General features: G+C 36.8%; 1 protein-coding gene across 2 annotated transcripts in view; it reads left to right on the forward strand.

Moving 5' to 3' along the window:
* Positions 1-18922, forward strand: part of PSMD1 (proteasome 26S subunit, non-ATPase 1) — a 103658-nt gene extending 84736 nt beyond the window's left edge. For both annotated transcript variants that reach the window (XM_059928917.1, XM_059928918.1), the window contains 6 exons: positions 438-607; positions 2351-2443; positions 3881-3967; positions 4538-4684; positions 16593-16748; positions 18715-18922. In XM_059928917.1, the coding sequence (XP_059784900.1) occupies positions 438-607; positions 2351-2443; positions 3881-3967; positions 4538-4684; positions 16593-16739 (644 nt within the window). In that variant the 3' untranslated portion in view covers positions 16740-16748; positions 18715-18922. The remainder of the gene's footprint in view (positions 1-437; positions 608-2350; positions 2444-3880; positions 3968-4537; positions 4685-16592; positions 16749-18714) is intronic.
* The last annotated feature ends 908 nt before the right edge of the window (positions 18923-19830 follow it).

Consider the following 19830-nt stretch of genomic DNA (forward strand, 5'->3'; position numbering starts at 1 on the left):
AATCTTGGAGCTGCCTGCATTCAGACATGACTAAAGCAGAAAGAATAAAAATAAGCAAACAGTATTTACCTCTTGTCTCTTTGCCATTGTTTACAAATACGATATGTACTAAAATTTTACTTTTTGTTTGCACATTAAAAGCCAATGTACAATATAGATTAATATTTAATTTAGCATACAAGTTCTGATATCCTTCAGGCTTAATTTTTGAAAAATGCCTACCTATATAGAAAGAAGTTCTAAATTACCCTTAGTCCAGTATTTCCAATTTTGGAGACCCTAGATAGCTCATTGGCTAACTAATTCCAGTGACTTCATATTAGATTTTAGAACTATACTCTCGAAATAATCACCAAATTCTTCCCTAGTGTAGTACTTAGAAATCTTTATTATTGCTCAACTAGATTCATGTTTATGATTTCTCTCCTTTTCTACAGGTGGACATAATGTCACAATCTCCTTGCAGTCCAGAACTGGGCACACCCATATGCCTTCTGTGGTTGGCGTGCTTGTCTTTACCCAGTTCTGGTTCTGGTTTCCTCTTTCACACTTCCTGTCATTGGCTTATACCCCTACCTGTGTCATTGGCCTTAACAAGGACTTAAAGGTATGTTTGTGAGACCTCAGTTTTATATTGTATCTTCACCGTATCCTATTTGCCACCCACTCACGAGGATTTTCATAAAATTTTAAAGATTAGTTGGCATCTTATTAATAAAGTATTTTCCCTTCAGACTGAGTCATCACCTTATTGAGAGGAGTGTGTTGGTGGAAGTTTTGAAAATCAAGTCTTTTCACTATAACTGTGTAACCTTGGGTAAATCAGCTAAGAGGGATTGGTAAGGGGGGGCAAAATAGAAAAATATGAAAAGGCTTTATAATCACTGATGAATTTTATTTAATATTGGAGGTCTGTGAGAGCTGTTGTAGGATTTCATGCAGATAAGTGACATAATGAGATTTGCATTTTAGAAACATTCTGATATCAGTGGAAATTTGTTACAATGCTATTGCAATAATCTGGGCAAGGAAGACCTAAACTAAATCTTACTAAGGAAGGAAGGTTTGAGACAGGGATATGTTTCAGTGTTATGTGATGCTAGAGCATTTGATGGAAGAAAGGATTGTTGCTAAAGGGAAAACAAGATAGGAGGATGTCCCTTTGGTAGTGGCAGAAAACAAGACCAGCAGTGAGGAGCCAGGGACACTGACAGAAAGAAACTAGTCACTTTAGTCAAAGACTTAAGGTGATACATTCCCTGTCATCACACTATACTTTTTTTTTTTTTTTTTTTTAAATGAGGTTTTCGCTTATGTCTTTTTTCTCAGTCCTGTGGCCTGATGACTCACTTTCTTGGTCTTGCATCCTCTCAGAGGCTTTTTGATCTTTAAATAACTCTTACATTTGGTCATCGCCATTGTTAAAACATTCTGTTAAGTTTTCAGAGTGGAAAAATTTTAGGCCAAAAAATGGCTGGTAAAGATTGAGTATTTCATTGAATTGATTTTTTTCGGTATAGCTGTGTAGCCAATTAATTATCCTCTAAGTGTTTCAGTATTAAACTACTCACATTTGTAAATATTGAGCAGTTTTATCTCTCAGAGCAAGAATCTTTTGTTTTCCCAATCCCTAACATTTAACATGGTGGTTAAACATACTGTATAATCTTTCGGGACTTTTTCCTCTGGCAAACAATTTTATGATCTCTGTTTCCATTCCTTACAGTGAAAGTGGGATGGAAAAGACAAGATTGCTTATCCTAGTAAATGTGATGCTCATTACCATTCTCTTGGGTAAATAGAGAAAAATTCAGACTAGAGAACTTTAAACCTGGTCAATAAGTAATGCAAAGCCGACTTTTCCATTAGGCTCATGCTAGACTCTTGTAAGGTGTGATTATATGGTGTAGAAACTGTATATGGACGTGTATAGGTTGTTACTGTGGTACAAGGAAGGGACATGGAAGTTAGGTATGCAGGTTAGATAATCAGATGACACTTTACAAAAAAGGTAACAGTTGATCTGACGCTCACACCATGAGTGGGACTTAACCCTCTGAAGCAGGGTGTGTGGTCAGTAAAAATGAAAGGGATGCCTGTTCAAAGGCACAGAGCTTCAAGAAAGTATAGGGAACCACAGTAGTTCTGTAAAGCACCTCAAAACTAATTCAGTGAAAGAAGAGAGATGCCTTTAAGGGAGGAGTGGTAACATAATTGAATAACTGTGTAATTTAGCCAGGATTGAAACTTCTGGCACCCCTTGGCATCTGTATGCTTGTTAAGAGCATATAATACTTAAATCTTGATTTTGATTATTTTAATAGAGGGGGGAATTCTCTTATTTCTTCAGATGCCGAAAGTTCAGTATAAATCAAACTGTAAACCATCAACATTTGCATATCCTGCCCCTCTGGAAGTACCAAAAGAAAAAGAAAAGGAAAAGGTAGGTTTTTTTGTTACTTTGAGCATCATTTATACCTATATAGAAGCTGCTTAGTGTTTTACTTGTGTTTGTTTTAAATATTGTTATGTTTTAAAGTAGGTATTTTTAAACTAATACTTCTCATAGTAAAATCCAATGTTACACAGGAATATAAAGTGAAAGCCCTTTTCTCTCCTGGTCATCCAAGTCCCATGTTGCAGGGATCACAATTTGTGAATCCCTCCAAATGTTTTTTCTGCACATAGCTATACTTTTTATACCACAAATCGAATTATTCTCTGTGTGCTGTTCTGCATCTTATTGTTTTCACTTTAACAATTTTTTTTAAAAACTTTCAATGTGTATTGATCTCTTTTTTCCCAAAGCTGCAGAGCAATCCCTTTATATATATATCATTGTCTTACCAGTTCTTTATTTGATAGACATTTAAGGTTATTTCTGATTTGTCACTGTTACAAATGGGACTGGAATAGAGTTTTTATACATGTATATTTGTGCACTTGAACAAGTATATCTATAGGTTAGGATCTTAGATATGGAATTGCTTGATCAAAAGTAATGCACATTATTTATATTTATAAGTGTTAATTAAATTTCTTTTCAAAATGGATATAACCAATTTATACTCCTCCCAACCAGCATGAAGACACTCATTGATACGTGTTAAGTTAAAGTATGGTGAAATTGAGAGCTGTGCTTGCCCCTGTAGTTTTCTCAGTAAAATTACCCTTTATGACACTTGAGGTTTAGGAAAATGATTTTTTCCCTCAAGAGAATGTTCCATATTAGCCAGTTGACTATTTGCTGTAAATGTTATAGTTAGGTAGGGATAATTATATAACTGACCAAATTTGCGGGTGGTAGGTGATGATACCCTTTGACAACAGTATCTTGTTCATCAGCTGTGTTTCAGGGCCCCCTCCCTTTTGAGTCTAAAACAAAGGCAGCTTTACACCATTACTGCCCAGCCTTTCAAAGTACCTGTTTCACCTTTGATTTCAATGAGACCCATCAAGGAGGATAATTCTAGGTTAACCACCCACCCACTGTGGATTACCATTGTAGGGCATCTGGTCCAGTGAGAGATCTTTACGACCAGGTTTGGAGAAAATTTTTGTTTTCCAGTGCTTTCCCTATGAAGTAAAAAAGGATGTGGCACCCAAATCTCTATCTTAGAAACTTATCATAGCAAATTCACATCCAAGGTATACTACAGATCAAAAAAAATTAGAGTTATATTGGACACAGGCCTCTAGGAACTAAAGATTTACCTGATGACTGTAACAGTAGGTTATCTTTATATTCCCAGATTATTTTGTTCTTTATGATACTTACTACCAGGAAACAGAATAGTACTGTAGAACTGAATTCTCATTGGGCTTGTACATTTGCGTGTAAGTAAGGGATTACAATGATTTACCCTGTTCACTCCTCTAGGTTTCCACTGCTGTGTTATCTATAACTGCCAAGGCTAAAAAGAAGGAAAAAGAAAAGGAAAAAAAGGAGGAGGAGAAAATGGAAGTGGTAGGTATAACTTGGTGGTCATTTGGGTTGATGTAGCTTTCTCTGTCATGGTCCAGATTCTTCCTTAGTTGAACATTGTTATACCTTGCTCTTGGCTTCCTTTAAATCATTATCCTGTTCCAAGCATGGAGACTCAAAATTTTAATTGGAAGAGACTTTAGAAGTTATACCCATTCACGGGAAGAATAGAAGGGTACAAATCAAAAATGAGTTCTTGGAGGAAATGACAACTAAAATGAGTTTTGAAGGGCGAGTAGGATTTTCATCAGACAGTGAGATGATGGTGGTAGAGAGAAAAGCCCTTTCAGGCAAAGGGAACATCGTTTATTTTTGAATATCTCTGATGATAGAAAAACCTTACTCTTTACAACTAAGTTAAATATCATTCTCACCCCCAAGCAGAGTTACCATCTCTCTTGTCTGAGTCTGGTATCACTTTACTTCTACTTCCGTTATGTCTAATCCTAACTACCTTTTGCACCTAATAGTTGCTCAGTAAATTTATTAAACATTATTCAGTGATGTAGAACAGAAGTGAACCTTTATGGGGCTATTTTTTTCCCCCCCTAGGATGAGGCAGAGAAAAAGGAAGAAAAAGAGAAGAAAAAAGAACCTGAGCCAAACTTCCAGTTATTGGATAACCCAGCCCGAGTTATGCCTGCCCAACTTAAGGTCCTAAGCATGCCAGAGACCTGCAGATACCAGCCTTTCAAACCAGTAAGTCACCAGTGGCCCTTAGCTATATACCAGTAGGATGTTAATCTGTAGGGCAATGGAATCTTTATAGAGAAGGATAAATCTCCAAAGTATTGGGAAAAGCTCTGTAGTACTAATAAATCTCTTAGCAAAAGAGAACATTCCCTTCCATTCCATGTAGATTTGGGGAGACTTTTCTTTGTGTGACCCTGCAAACATCCTTCATCTACCAAAGGCTTACATCATGGAAGTTTCTAATACAGCATAGTGATTTGGACCACAGACTCTGGAGCCAGACATCCTGAGTTTGAATCCTGATTCTACCACTTTCAGCCTATGCGACCTTAAGCCAAGTACTAATCCTCTCTTCCTCAGTTTTCACTACTATAAAATAAGAATTATCGTCCTTAACTCATAGGAATGTGATTGAACAAGGTAATACAGTTAATACATAAGCACTTAGAGTGTTCTATTTTACAATTAGAAAAGGATCTTCATGCCATTTAATTTATTCTAGGGCAGAATGTTTCATGTTAGAAACAAATGCTGATCAGAAATTTGAGCCGTGATAATGTCTTTATTTTCTAGGTTCTTGTATCTCGAAAACTAGAGAACCATTAGTAGACATATTTAATACATTCAAATCCTGGACCTGTCTAAAATGTCATAGACAAGATTTCTAGATCCTTATAGAAAAGTAAACCCATTCTCATCAGCTTGAAGGTGGTCCCTGATGGTGGTGACAACTCTTATCCACAATTGTGAGTCAAGCTCTTACCTGACTAGATTATCAGCTAGAGGAGACAAGGGCAGAGGATGGAAGATATTTAGTGGAAGAGCTAGAATTGGGCAGAACTGAGTTTATATTCCAGATCTGCCGTTTCTTAGCTGTGTAACTGAGACAAGTCATTTGATTGCTTCGTGTTTCAGTTTCCTCATCTAATAATTGGGATGGTGATACTACCTACTGCCTAGGAATATTGTAAAGATTAAATAGGTTGTTATATGTGAAACACTTAAAACAACATGTGCAACATGGTAAATCCTCAGTCAGTGAATATTACTTGGTGGTGGTGACAAGTCATCAGCCATCTGTGGGCAGCAGGCAGTCAGGCCAGGAAAGACAGAATAGCTTGCAGGTCTTCTCCCATCTCCCATTAATTTTGCATTACCAGGACCTAATACTGCTTGGTCTGTAGTGTCGAATGAATGAATTAATAGAACCACCAATGGACACATTAAATGTAGTCACTATCTAATCTGCAACCCAGCTTGCTAAAGTCACATGTTTCCAGAGAATATATTCTAACAGAATCCTTTCAAAACTGCTCGTGCCAGAACAGGTACATTAGTACACAACAGTGAATACTTTAAGCACACAAAACACCTAGTGATTTTGACAATTATGAAGAACTAAAGAGAGCAAAGTATATGCTCAGTGTCATGAGGCCATCTGAGGAGACTGGTTTTCCTCAGCTGGAACTTAAATGATTGTTAAGCCTTTGCTCAAAATAAATCCAAGGAAGCTGTAACAGTTGTTCATTTACAAGCGAAAAGATTTCCTCTGTCTGTGCCTGGCTGACTGTTGAAGGTGTGCCCCAATCACACACATAGCCCCTCGGCAAAGACTCGGAGACTTATTGTTCCAGGTGTTTAAGGACATCCCTGGCTAGTCATTAGCTGTCCAATCAGGTAACTGACAGGAGACTTCAGTGGTCACATACAACAGAAAATACTTTATAGAAAAGTCACAAAACAGACAACAACAGCAAACCCTAGGGAGGGGTGAGAATTTGATTTCCAGAGTTGCCACATTATATTATTTAAATGTCCAGTTTTCAACAGAAAATTACAAGACATACAAAGCAATAAAACATGACTCATACACAGGAAAAAAGCAATTAATAAAACTGTCTCTGAGGAAGCCTAGATGTTGTACATAATAGGCAGACTAAATCAACTAAAATATGTTCAAAGAACTAAAGGAACTATGTCTAAAGAACTAAAGGAAAGTATAAGAACGTTGTCTTAACAAATCATGAATATCAGTAAAGAGATAGAAATTGTAAAAAATCAAGTAGACATTCTGGATTTGAAAAATACAATAACAAAAAAAGGGTGAAGAAAAAATGAACAGACCTGTTAAAAGCCAAGCATACCATCCATCATACACAGAAATGGGATAATGGGAGTCCCAAAAAGAGAGAGAAAAGTATAGAAGAATATTTGAAGAAATAATTACTGAAAACTTCCATAATTTTATGAATAACATTGATCTACATATCCAGGATGCTCAGTGAATCCAAGTAAGATAAAGAGATCCACACCTAGACACATCATAATCATACTGTTGAAAGACAAAGAAGGATTCTTTTCTTCTTTTTCTTCTTTTAACTGAGGTAACATTGGTTTATAACAAGTGTAAGTTTTGTGTATACAACATTATAATTCACCTTCTGTATACACAGCAGTATGCTCACCACCAAAACTCTAGTTTCCATCCATCACCATACAACTGACCCCCCTTTCTCCATTTCACCCTCCCGCACCCCCCCCAGAAGTTACTGTATTCTCTATGGTTTTTTGCTTTGTTTTGTTTTTGCTTTGTTTCGTTTTGCTTGTTCATTAATTTTTTTGTTTTAGTCCACATATGAGTGAAATCGTGGTATTTGTCTTTCTCCATCTAACTTATTTCACTTAGCATAATACCCTCAAGGTCTATCCATGTTATTGCAGATGGCAAGATTTCATCCTTTTTTTATGGCTGAATAGTAAGTATTCCATTGTGTGTGTGTGTGTGTGTGTGTGTGTGTGTGTATCACATCTTTTTTATCCATTCTTCTATCGATGGGCACTTAGGTTGTGTCCATATCTTGGCTGTTATAAATAATGCTGCTATGAACATAGGGGTACATGTTAACACTACAAATTAGTGTTTTCATATTCCCAGAAGTGGAATAGCTGGATCATTCTTTGAGGAATCTGCATACTGTTTTCCACAATGGCTACATCCATTTACATTTCGACCAACAGTGTACCAGGGTTTCCTTTTCTCCACATCCTCTCCAATCTTTGTTATTTTTTGCCTTTTTGATAATAGCCATTCTAATGGGTATGAGGTGATATCTTGTGGTTTTGATTGATTTGCATTTACTTAATAATTAGCAATGTTGAACATCTTTTCATGTGCCTGTTGGCCACCTGTATCTTCTTTGGAAAAATATCTATTCAACTCCTTTGCCTTTTTTTAAATTTAGTCATTTGTTTTTTTGTTGGTCAGTTGTAAAAGTTCTTTATATATTTTGGATATGAACCTCTTGTATGATGGATATATGATTTGCAAATATCTTCTCCCATTTGGTAGGTTTTCTTTTCATTGATGGTTTCCTTTGCTGTGGAGAAACTTTTGGTTTAAAGTAGTCCCATTTGTTTATTTTCGCTTTTGTTTCCCTTGTCTGAGGAAACATATCCAGACAGATATTGCTAAAACCAATGTCAGAAAGCATACTGCCTGTGTTTTCTTCTAGGAGTCTTACGGTTTCAGGTCTTACATTCAAGTCTTTAATACATTTTGAGTTAATTTTTGTGTATGCTGTAAGAGAGTGGTCTGGTTTCATTCTTTTGCATTTGGCTGTCCAGTTTTCACAACACGGTTTATTGAAGAGACTTTCCTTTCTCTACTGTATGCTCTTGGCTTCTTTGTCATAAATTAGTTGTCTGTATATGTAGGTTTATTTCTGAATGTTCAGTTCTGTTCCATTGATCTGTGTGTCTGTTGTGTCTATTTTTCTGCCGATACCATGCTGCTTTGATTACTACAGCTTTGTAGTATAATTTGAAATCAGGGAGTGTGACACCTCCAGCTTGGTTCTTTTTTCTCAGGATTTCTTTGGCTATTCCAGGTCTTCTGTATTTACATTTTAAAATTTAGGATTTTTTTTGTTCTATTTCCGTAAAAACAAATGTCATTGGTATTGTGATAGGGATTGCATTGAATCTATAGATTGCTTTAGGTATATGGACATTTTAATATTGTTAATTTTTCTAATTTATGAGCATGAAATGTCTTTCCATTTCTTTGTATTTTCAGTTTCGTTCAACAGTGTCTTATTCAGTTATCAGTATATAGGTCTTTCTCCTCCTTGATTAAACTTACTCCTAGATATTTTATTCTTTTTGTTGCAATTGTAAACGGGGTTGTTTTCTTAGTTTCTCTTTCTGCTAGTTTGTTGTTATTGTATAGAAATGCAACAGATTTGACAGAGAATCTTGAGAGCAGCAAGAGAAACACAACTCCTCATCATGTAACCAGAGCCACAATAAGATCAACAGCTGATTTGTCATTAGAAACTATGGAGGCCAGAAAGCAGAAGGTTGATATAGTCAAAGTGCTCAAAGAAAAGTCTCAACCAAGAATGCCGTATCCAACAAAACTATCCTTCAGAAATGAAGGCAAAATTAAGACATTCACAGATGAAAACTAAGAGAATTTGTTGCTAGCCAGCCTGCCATACAAGAAGTACTAAAGTGAACCCTTCAGGATGAAGTGAAAGGACACAGTAACTTGAATCCACATGAAAAAATACAGAGCACTGGTAAACATAATTATATAGGTAAATATAAACAATAGTATAAGTGTATTTTTGTTTGTAACTCTTTTTTTCCTCTTTTTTTTCTCCATTAATTTTTTTAATTGAGGTATAGTTGATTTACAATATTATGTAAGTTTCAGGTTACAACATAGTGATTCACAATTTTTCAAGGTTATACTCCATTTCTAGTTATTATAAAATATTGGCTATATTCTCTGTGCTGTACAATATATCCTTGTAGTTTATTTTATACATAGTAGTTTGTACCTCTTAATCCCATGCCCCCATCTGGTCCCTCCCCCTTCCCTCTCCCCACTGTAACCACTAGTTTGTTCTCCATATCTGTGTCTCTTTCTTTTTTGTTATATTCACTGGTTTGTTTTATATTTTAGGTTCCACATATAAGTGATATCATACAGTATTTGTCTTTGACTTATTTCACTGAGCATAATACCCTCCAAGTCCATCCATGTTGTTGCAAATGGCACAATTTCATTCTTTTTTATGGCTGAGTAGTATTCCATTTATTCTTTTTTATTCATTCACCTGTTTATGGACACTTACATTGCTTCCATATCTTGGCTATTGTAAACAATGTTGCTATGAATATTGCAGTGCATATATCTTTTCAAATTAATGTTCATTTTCTTCAGACACATACCCAGGAGTAGAATTGCTAGATCATCTGGTAGTTCTAGTTTTAGTTTTTTTTGAGGAACCTCCATACTGTTGTCCATAGTGGCTGAACCAGTTTACATTCCCACCAACAGTGCACAGGGGTTCCCTTTTCTCCACATCCTTGCCAACATTTGTTATTTGTGGTCTTCAGTAATTCTTAAGATTATGAAGGGATCCAGAAAAATTCTTTATCAGATGAGTTGGAGTTCAGAAAATGTGGTCACAGAACTCTAGACCAGAGGGACCCCACCCTGTGGCCGGAGTCTGCTCTCACCCTGTCCCCAGGGTGGCCAGCTCACCACCCCCTCCCTGGTCTTTTTTCCTCTTATCTGATTTAAAAGACAACTGTACAGTGCAATCATAAATTGGTGTTGATGTGTACACACTGTATAAAAATGTAAGTTGCATTAAAGTATGTCTTAGTCTGTTCTGGCTGCTATAGCAAATTGCCACCTACTGTTTAAGACTGGGTGGCTTAAACATCAAATCTTTCTTTCTCACAGTTCTGAGACTAGAAGTCCAAGAACAGGGTGCCAGCATGAGCAAGTTCTTGGTAAAGGCCATCATCCCAGCTTATAGACAGCCCTCTTCTCATTGTATCCTCACATAGCAGAGAAAGAGAAAGCAAACTCTCTTCATGTTTCTTCTTATAAGGGCATGAATTTCATTCCTGAGGGCTTTGCCTTCATGACCTAATTGCATCCTAAAGACCCACCTTCTCATACCATTACACTTTGTGGGGGTGGGGTAGGATTTCAACATATGAATTGGGGGAGGGGACACAACATATAGGTATGTTTGGCACGTACGTGAGCCATACAGAACCATGTCTGGCACACAGTATGTGTATACTAAAGTTGGATATTGTTATGATTATTCTTATTATATATGGCAAATAAATTTCTATCTGTTTAATCAAAAAAAAAGGGGGAAGACTCAAATTACTAAAATCAGGAAACAAAGAGGGGGCATTACTACCAGCCTTACACATTACTACCAACCTTACAGAAATAAAAGGATTATGAGAATATACTGTGAATAACTATATATGTCAACAAATTAGGTAATTTAGATGAAATTGACAAAGTCCTAGAAAGACACAAACTACTACAGCTGACTCAAGAAGAAATAGTAAATCTGAATAGACATATAACAAGTAAAGAGATTGAATTAATAATCAGAAAGCTATAAAGAAAAGCCCATGGCCAGATGGCTTCACTGGTTAATTCCATCAAATGTTTAAAGAAAAAATAGCACCAATCCTTTACAAACTGCTCTAAAAAAATACAAGAGGAGGAAACACTGCCAAACTTATTCTGTGCGGCCAGTATTACTCTGTAGTAAAACCAGGCAAAGACATTACAAGGAAAAAAACTACAGAGCCAATAATTAATGTTCACAAATTGGAAGATTTAGTATTACTCAAGATGGCAGTACTCCCCAATTTGATCTATAGATTCAACACAGTCCTTATCAAAATCCCAGCTGACTTTTTTTGCAGGAATATACAAACTGATCCTAAAATTCATATGGAAATACAGGGGACCCAGAATAGCCAAAACAATCTTGAGAAAGAAGAGCAAAGTTGGAAGAATCACACTTCCCAATTTCAAAACTTACTACAAAGCTACAGTAATTAAAACTGGTATTGGCATAAGGATAGACATCCAGATAAATGAATTTAAATTGAGAGTCCAAAAATTTATGGTCAATTTGACTTTTTTTTTTAATTGAAGTATAGTTGATTTACAATGTTGTTGTGTTAGTTTCAGGTATATAGCAAAGTGATTCAGTTATACATTTATGTATATATCTACTCTTTTTCAGATTCTTTTCCATTATAGGTTATTATAAGGTATTGGATATAGTTCCCTGTGCTATACAGTAGGTCCTTGTTGTTTATCTCTTTTATATATAGTAGTGTGTATCTGTTAATCCCAAACTCCTAATTTATCCCTCCCCCCCCCCACCCTTTCCCCTTTGGTAACCATAAGTTTGCTTTCTACAGTATTATCTGTGAGTCTACTTCTGTTTTGTAAATAAATCTGTACCATTTTTTTAGATTCCACAGATAAGTGATATGATATTATATTTGTCTTTGTCTATCTGACTTTCTTCACTGAGTATACGATAATCTCTTGGTCCATCCATGTTGCTACAAATGGCATCATTTCATTCTTTTTTATGGCTGAGTAATATTCCAGGATGTGTGTGTGTGTGTGTGTGTGTGTGTACACATATATATACCACATCTTTATCCATTCATCTGTCAATGGGCATTTAGGTTGCTTCCATGTCTTGGCTATTGTAAATAGTGCTGCTATGTGCATTGGGGTGCATATATCTTTCTGAATTTTTGTCTTTTCCAGATACATGCCCAGGAGTGGGATTACTGGATTATATAGTAACTCTGTTTTTAGTTTTTTAAGGAACCTCCATAGTGTTCTCCATAGTGGCTGCACCAATTTATATTCCCACCAACAGTGTAGGAGGGTTCCCTTTTCTCCACACTCTCTCCAGCATGTATTGTAGTTTTTTTGATGATGGCCATTCTCATCTGTGTGAGGTGATAGCTCATTGTAGTTTTGATTTACATTTCTCTAATAATTAGTGATGCTGAGCATCTTTTCATGTGCCTGTTGGCCATCTGTATGTCTTCTTTGGAGAAATGTCTATTTAGGTCCTCTGCCCATTTTTTGAGTGGATTGTTTGTTTTTTTGATACTGCGCTGTATAAGCTGTTTATATATTTTAGAAATTAATCCCTTGTCAGTCGCATCGTTTGCAAATATTTTCTCCTATTTTGTATGCTGTCTTTTTGTTTTATAGTTTCCTTTGCTGTGCAAAAGCCTTTAAGTTTAATTAGGTCCCATTTGTGTATTTTTGCTTTTGTTTCCATTACTCTAGGAGATGGATCTAAAAAAAAATTTGCTGTGATTTCTGTCAAAGAGTGTTCTGCCTGTGTTTTTCTCTAGAAGTTTTATAGTATCCAGTCTTACATTTAGGTCTTTAATCCATTTTATGGTCGATTGATTTTCTTCATTGGGGAAAGAATAATATTTTCAAGACATGGTGCTTAAGACAACTGGCTATCCATATGCAAAAGAATTAAATTGGATCCCTACCTTACAGCATATATAAAAATTAATTGAAAATGGATCAGAGACTTCAATGTAAGAGCTAACACTATATAAACCCTATCTGTAAATCTTTATGATCTTGGATTAGGCAGTGTTTTCTCATATGTGACATCTAAAGCAGAAGCAACCCCAAAAAAAGATAAATTGGACTTAATCAAGTTAAAAACTTTTGTGTTACAAAAGACACTATCAAGAAAGTGGGAAAAAACCCCAGAGAATAGAAAATATTTTCAAATCACATACCTGATGAGAGACTTATACCCAAATACATTTTTTAAAACTCAATGATTAAAAAAAAAAATGTATTTTTTAAATGGGCAAAGTATTTGAATAGACATTTCTCCAAAGAAGATTTACAAATGGCCAAAAGCACATGAAAAGATGCTCAGCATCATTCATCATTAGGGAAATGGAAATCAGAACCACAAGGAGATAGTTCATAATACCCTAGGATGGCTATAATCAAAAAGACAATAGGTTTGTAGGTTAAAGTTAGCAAGGATATGGAGAAATTGGAACCCTCATAAAGTATGGGTAGGAATGTAAAGTGTTGCAGCCTCTATGGAAACCAGTTTGGCAGTTCCTCGAAAAGTTAAATGTAGACTTATCACATGACCCAGCAATTCCACTCCTTAGTATATGCCCAAGAGAATGAAAACTATGTCCACACAAACACTTGTACACTAATGTTTATATCAGCTTTATACATAATAGCCAAAAGGTAGAAACAATGCAAATGTCCATCAAGTGGTGGATGGTTAAACAAAATATGATATGCACAATGCAGTATTATTCAGCCAAAAGAAATGACATACTGATATATACTCCACCATGTTTGAAACTTAAAAACCTTATCCTAAGTGAAAAAAGCCAGATGCAGAAGGCCACATAATGTATGGTTCTGTTTATTTGAGATGTCCACAATAGACAAATCCATAGAGACAGAAGTTGCTTTAGCGGTTGTAGGAGCTGGGAGTGGGGGATGCAAAATGACGGCTAGCAGGTGCAGTTTCTTTTACGTTGATGAATGTGTTCTTGAATTAGATAGTGGAGGTGGCTGTACAACTTTGTGAGTATCCTAAAAAAAAATCACTGAATTGTATACTTTAAAAGAGTTCATTTATGTTATGTGAATTATATCTCAATTTTTAAAAAAAGAAAGAAAAGACTGCCTCTGTGTGTGTGCAGTGAAGAAAGGGGTGCCCCCTGACTCATTCCCTCCAGAACCCTCAATGGCAGGGTCATCAGATCCTTCCTCAGACATTGCATTTGAAAGAGGCAACTTTAGGGTTGTTTTGTTTGTTTGTTTTTTAATATTTATTTATTTCATTTTTTATTTTTTGGCTACATCGGGTCTTAGTTGTGGCACACGGGATCTTCTTTGTGGCATGCGGGCTCTTTCGTTGTGGCGTGCGGGCTGTTCTCTAGTTGTGGTGCACGGGCTCCAGAGCACGCGGGCTCTTTGTTGTGGTGCGTAGGCTTCTCTCTAGTTGCGGCGTGTGGGCTCTGTAGTTGTAGCATGTGGGCTCCAGAGTGCATGGGCTCTGTAGTTTGTGGGACGTGGGCTCAGTTGGTGCGGTGCGTGGGCTTAGTTGCCCCACAGCACGTAGGATCTTAGTTCCCCGACCAGGGATCAAACCCGCGTCCCCTGTGTTGGAAGGCAGATTCTTAACCACTGGACCACCAGGGAAGTTCCAGCAGCTTTAGTTTTGAAAATGGGTGGCATTCCTACTCTGTTTCCTGTCCATCTTAAAAGAAGTCTTATAGAGAGTGTGGAACATTTGGCAGCCGGAAGTGTCCCATTGCCTCTGTCTTCCATTGTCACTAGCCTTCTCAGAAAACAGAATGTCATATATCTTATTCTCTGCTTAGAGAGTGTGAACTTTCTCTCTAACATATAAGACACTAATAAATCTAAACCATATAGCTATAAAAAGCTCTTCCCATATGTTGATTATATTGCAGGATTTGGGCTGGAGCATTCCAGTTAAGCATGAAATAGTACCACTATGATCTGGAGCCATATATTTCCAAAATGCAGGAAGTCCTTTAGTGAACATGGGTATTTTCTGTTGAGTAAAAGATTGATCTCCATTTGGTCCTTTAGAAGGTTCAAATAAACTTTTAGACCATGGAGTATTAGGATAGTGGCCATGTTACTCTGTTCTTGGATGAATATTGGTTATATTAAAGGGAGGGTCCATTCATAAAATGGCTTTTCTTCAAGGAAAGCAAGCTTTTTAAGTGAAAGGGTTATAGATTAATGTGTTTGAATATGTATGTATTGAGAGAAGGGAAATAGTTTAGAAATTCATGAAGGCACACCAGTTTTATGGCGTGGCAGAGCAGAGTTCTGATGAGTAAAAATTAGATTAGGTTGAACTGCAGAGATGCTTATACATATATGAATCATTTGCCTAACGTGCTTGGGCTTCTTTTCCTTCCCAGTAATGTGCTTTGGTAGAAATATGTTTTTTCCAGATGTTCCCTCCACTGTTGACTGATTTAATTACAGAGAGCAGCTTTCCATTTCCTTTGACACAGGCAAGCAAATAGAATAAGATTAGCACACCAGAGATGGGCAGACAGTTTGATTTTTTAATTTACCTTTCACTAATATGTTTGGGAGAGGGCTTAATAGAATTGCTTCTACACTCTACTTCCCTTTTGTTTCCAGTCTAGTTTTTCACTGTCTCACATCACAAGGATTTGTAGATTATAGTGAAAAACACTCAGATATTTGTGATACTCATATTGCTCTATCATTCTGAAATTGCTGGAGAAAAATTGGCTTTTCATTTCTAGATTGTCTCTTGTGTCCAATATGATGGTTTTCTCACAAATGATAAAGTATCTGTTAGACTCGTGTGCGTCTCAAACTTTAACATGCATATAAATCACCTGAGGATCTTGTTAAAATACAAATTCAGAGATCTAAAGCGGGGCCAAGTTTTCTGCATTTCTAACAAGCTCCGAGGTAATGAGAATGCTACTGGTCCAGGACCACACACTGAGTAGCCAGGTATTAGAATACCGTCTTTGGATAGTAAACATTCTCCCTGCAGTCCAACTGAGGCTAGTACAGTACTGAGAAATACTTCTTAAATTGGGATGCATCATCCAAACAGCAACACCACATGTTCTACCATCCAGAGCCACTGGGTTAAATTTGTAGGTACTCCTATAGATTACAGTTATCTTTATCCTTTCTTATGCACATTGGCAATGATGTCCTCATTCAGTCCTCAGACTAACCTGAAGGAGTAGATCAGGAAGATTTTATTAGCCCCTTCTTACGTTTGAACAGTTTAGTTAAGTCACTAGTGTAGCATCACACAAGCACAAATGCGCAGGTTTCCTGACTCTCATCTAGGAAAGTGTAGTTCCATCCCAGTTCTTTATTTCCAAACCATTCTAGTAGCCTTGAGGTACCATTTAACAAATATGCACTCAAGATTCTGGAGCATTCTGGAAATATGAGTGGAGCTTGTGCTTCTTCATTCCTTGCTCTGTTTAATAGCTGTCCATTGGAGGCATCATCATTCTGAAGGATACCAGTGAAGACATTGAAGAGCTGGTGGAACCTGTGGCAGCCCATGGCCCGAAAATTGAGGAGGAGGAGCAAGAGCCAGAACCCCCAGAACCATTTGAGTATATCGATGACTAAGGACCAGAGGTGTGTGTGGAACAAAATTGTATATCAAGGGAAATCTCTTAGTCGGTTCTTCACAAATGTTTTATACAGAGACTTGGTCTCACTTTTTCCCTTTTGTACTTAATCCCTGTTTACCTAAACGGTATTAAAATTTACCCTTCTTTGACCTCTTCGTGAATATGGAAAATACCAATTCTTTTTTCCTTCTTTGACTCTCTACCCTCTAGTGTTCTGCCAGTGCTATTCAGAGTGGCTGGACTGCAAACTGATTTCATAGGTCCATGACGAAGTAGGGAGCTTGCTCCAGAATGTAACTCAATGCCTCTCTCATCAAAAAAGCCTTGTTACCCACTAACCCCAAAAAAGTCAGCTGAACTGACAGTCAGCTCAGTGATGGAGATGACTTCCATTTTGATGTAAGCTCCTTGTTGTGGATCAGTTATAGTTTGTGGGCGGGCACTGGTCGGTAAATCACACTTTGAGTAGCACAGGTCTAAATTCCTCACTGATTCTTCTCTCTCTCCCTTTCCTTTGGCAATACTTTTGGCACTAAAAGCCTTACCATTCATTTATTCGGGAAGCTATTGAACATCTAATATGTATAAGACATAGTGCTTATAGGTACTTTGGGGTCAGTTAGACTGTAACACAAAGTTTTGTCCAGTTGAAAAAGATTATTATTATGCCAGTGTCCTAACAATGTTGAAGGGGGTTTTTAGATGCAAAAGATTGCAATTTCACGAAATTGTCATTTTGTTTCCTCCAATTTTTTTTTGAATGGTCATCACGTGTCTGAAGATGCATATAAACTGTATAATCAAGGTTCTCTAATTCCACCCTACTACAATTACGTTGTCAAACAAATATGAATTTATTCTACTCGTTAAAGAAAGTAAGATCAGTATCATTTATTACATTAGGACAAAAGAAAAATACATTTGAAATGTCAAGTTGCAAATCTAGCGCTGTGAGTGTTACACACTAAGTAGCAATTGATGAAAGCTTTTATAGAAATCTCAGATAAATGTTAAGGCAGAAACCCTGCTATTAGCAGAAAAAATATATTCAAGCCTCCAAGAGACAGTTTGGAGATTTATAACTTCCCTTCCTGCTTTTGAAAATTGTCTTCCAGCTCTTGATGGTTTCCTAAGCTTTACCCAACCAGCACATGACAATATTAATACCCTGAGCTCTCAGTCTGTGTGCAGAACTGAACTCACATTAGCCTTCTTCAGCCTTTCACAATACCTTACTGAAAACCCCCTGATTAAGTCTTTCAAGACAGTTAACTACAAAATGGCTTAGAAGTTTTCAGTTGGAAATTGGATTCTTGTTAGTTTTTTTTTTGGTATTTATTTATTTATCTATTTACTTTTGTATTTATTTATTTAGTCTGCGCCAGGTCTTAGTTGCGGCACACGGGATTTTAGTTGCGGCATGCAGGATCTTTTAGTTGCAGCATGCAGACTTCTTAGTTGCAGCGTGCGGACTCTTAGTTGCAGTATGCATGCAGGATCTAGTCCCCGACCAGGGATCGAACCCTGGCCCCTTGCATTGGGAGCGTGGAGTCTTACCCACTGGACCACCAGGGAAGTTCCCCTTGTTAGTTTTTAAAAGGGTAAAATATCCAGTCAAATGAGAATTTGAAAACTATAGTCTGTCTTAGCACAAACTGTCATATTAGGACTGCATCAGCAGGTTTAGGGGCTAGTTTGTTTTTTTTGTTTGTTGTTTTGGTTTTTTATTTTGGGTGGTTTTTTGTTTGTTTGTTTTTTTGCCACACTGTGCAACATATGGGATTCTAGTTCTCCAACCAGGGATCGAACCCATTACCCCTGCAGTGGAAGCGTGGAGTCTTAACCGCTGGACCACCAGGGAAGTCTATAGGCTAGTTTTAGACTTCAACATCTAGTAGTTTGTTTTGGGTTCTTTTAATGTTTTTAAAATAAAGAATAACCCTAGCTTCTCCCTCTCCCCCCTTCCCCAGGATCTTATTGCTCACCTGAAGAAGACTGTCCAGGCTCATATTGGAAACGCCTGTGAGGAAGTTCATGCTGAGACCTGCTATTCACTGCATGTATCATTGCCTCTGTGCTGACCTTGTGTCCAAGTCTTTGGTTGAAGAGATGGTATATGACTATTTAGTGTTCTCTTTCACACAACTTGGTTTTCAAATAAATATATTAAGATCTTCAGACGGACAAGGACTTCTTGTTTGTTTTTCAGCCTGGATTTTAAATAAATGGATCTAGTACTCTTTCCTCCCACCATGAAACGCCTAAACCCACAGAGCTAAATCTTTGATTGCTGGGATGAGTATGCATGACTTTAATATTGGTGAAAGAGTTAAACTATTTTATAGATTATTTGAAAAATAATGGAAAAAATAAGAGAGAAGAACAACCACCCTTGTTTATACTCCAAGAATTCTCTGCATTTTTATTAATGGGATTGAGGGTGTAGGGTGGCATCACTTATTGAGGAAGTCCCTTTAATGATCCAAGGGAAATGTAGTCTGTTTAGGCAGCTCAGAAGCTTTTTTTTTTTATATATATATAAGCTTTGCTTATTGTTTCCTGCTTTTGATCCTGCTAAGGACAATAGATATAAATTATTTCAATTTATTTAGCCACAAGATCTAATAATGTACCCTTTTTTTCTCCTTTTCTGACTTTTTTTTTTCATAGTTTTTTTTATTGAGGTATAATTTAAAGGTAATAAAAAATGCAGACATTTGGTTATGTAGGGTCTTTTGTGCCTTGGCCTTCAACTATTAAAGTAAAAGTAGGTAGTTTCCAACATTTATACACGAATAGTTCTTTATTCCAACCTTGATTCTTTCACTTCTTAATTTAAGATATAGCCTTCTGAGTCTGAAAAAAAACACACCTATTTTTAGAGGAAACAAACTCCTGGGTAGATCAGCTCTATCCATTCATCTACCACAGCTGTGTTGTTAGGTCCAGGTCTAAAGGTTACTGATCCCAAAGGATGGCTCCACTCATTGGTTAATTTCATTGTATCCCCTCCTTTTGTAAATTCCTTGTTTCCTCAGTATCAGATGATTCTCTAAAAGAGATTATCTCATTTCCTAACCTCTCAT

This window comes from Balaenoptera ricei, chromosome 7 (assembly GCF_028023285.1).
Source record: "Balaenoptera ricei isolate mBalRic1 chromosome 7, mBalRic1.hap2, whole genome shotgun sequence".
NCBI lineage: Eukaryota > Metazoa > Chordata > Mammalia > Artiodactyla > Balaenopteridae > Balaenoptera > Balaenoptera ricei.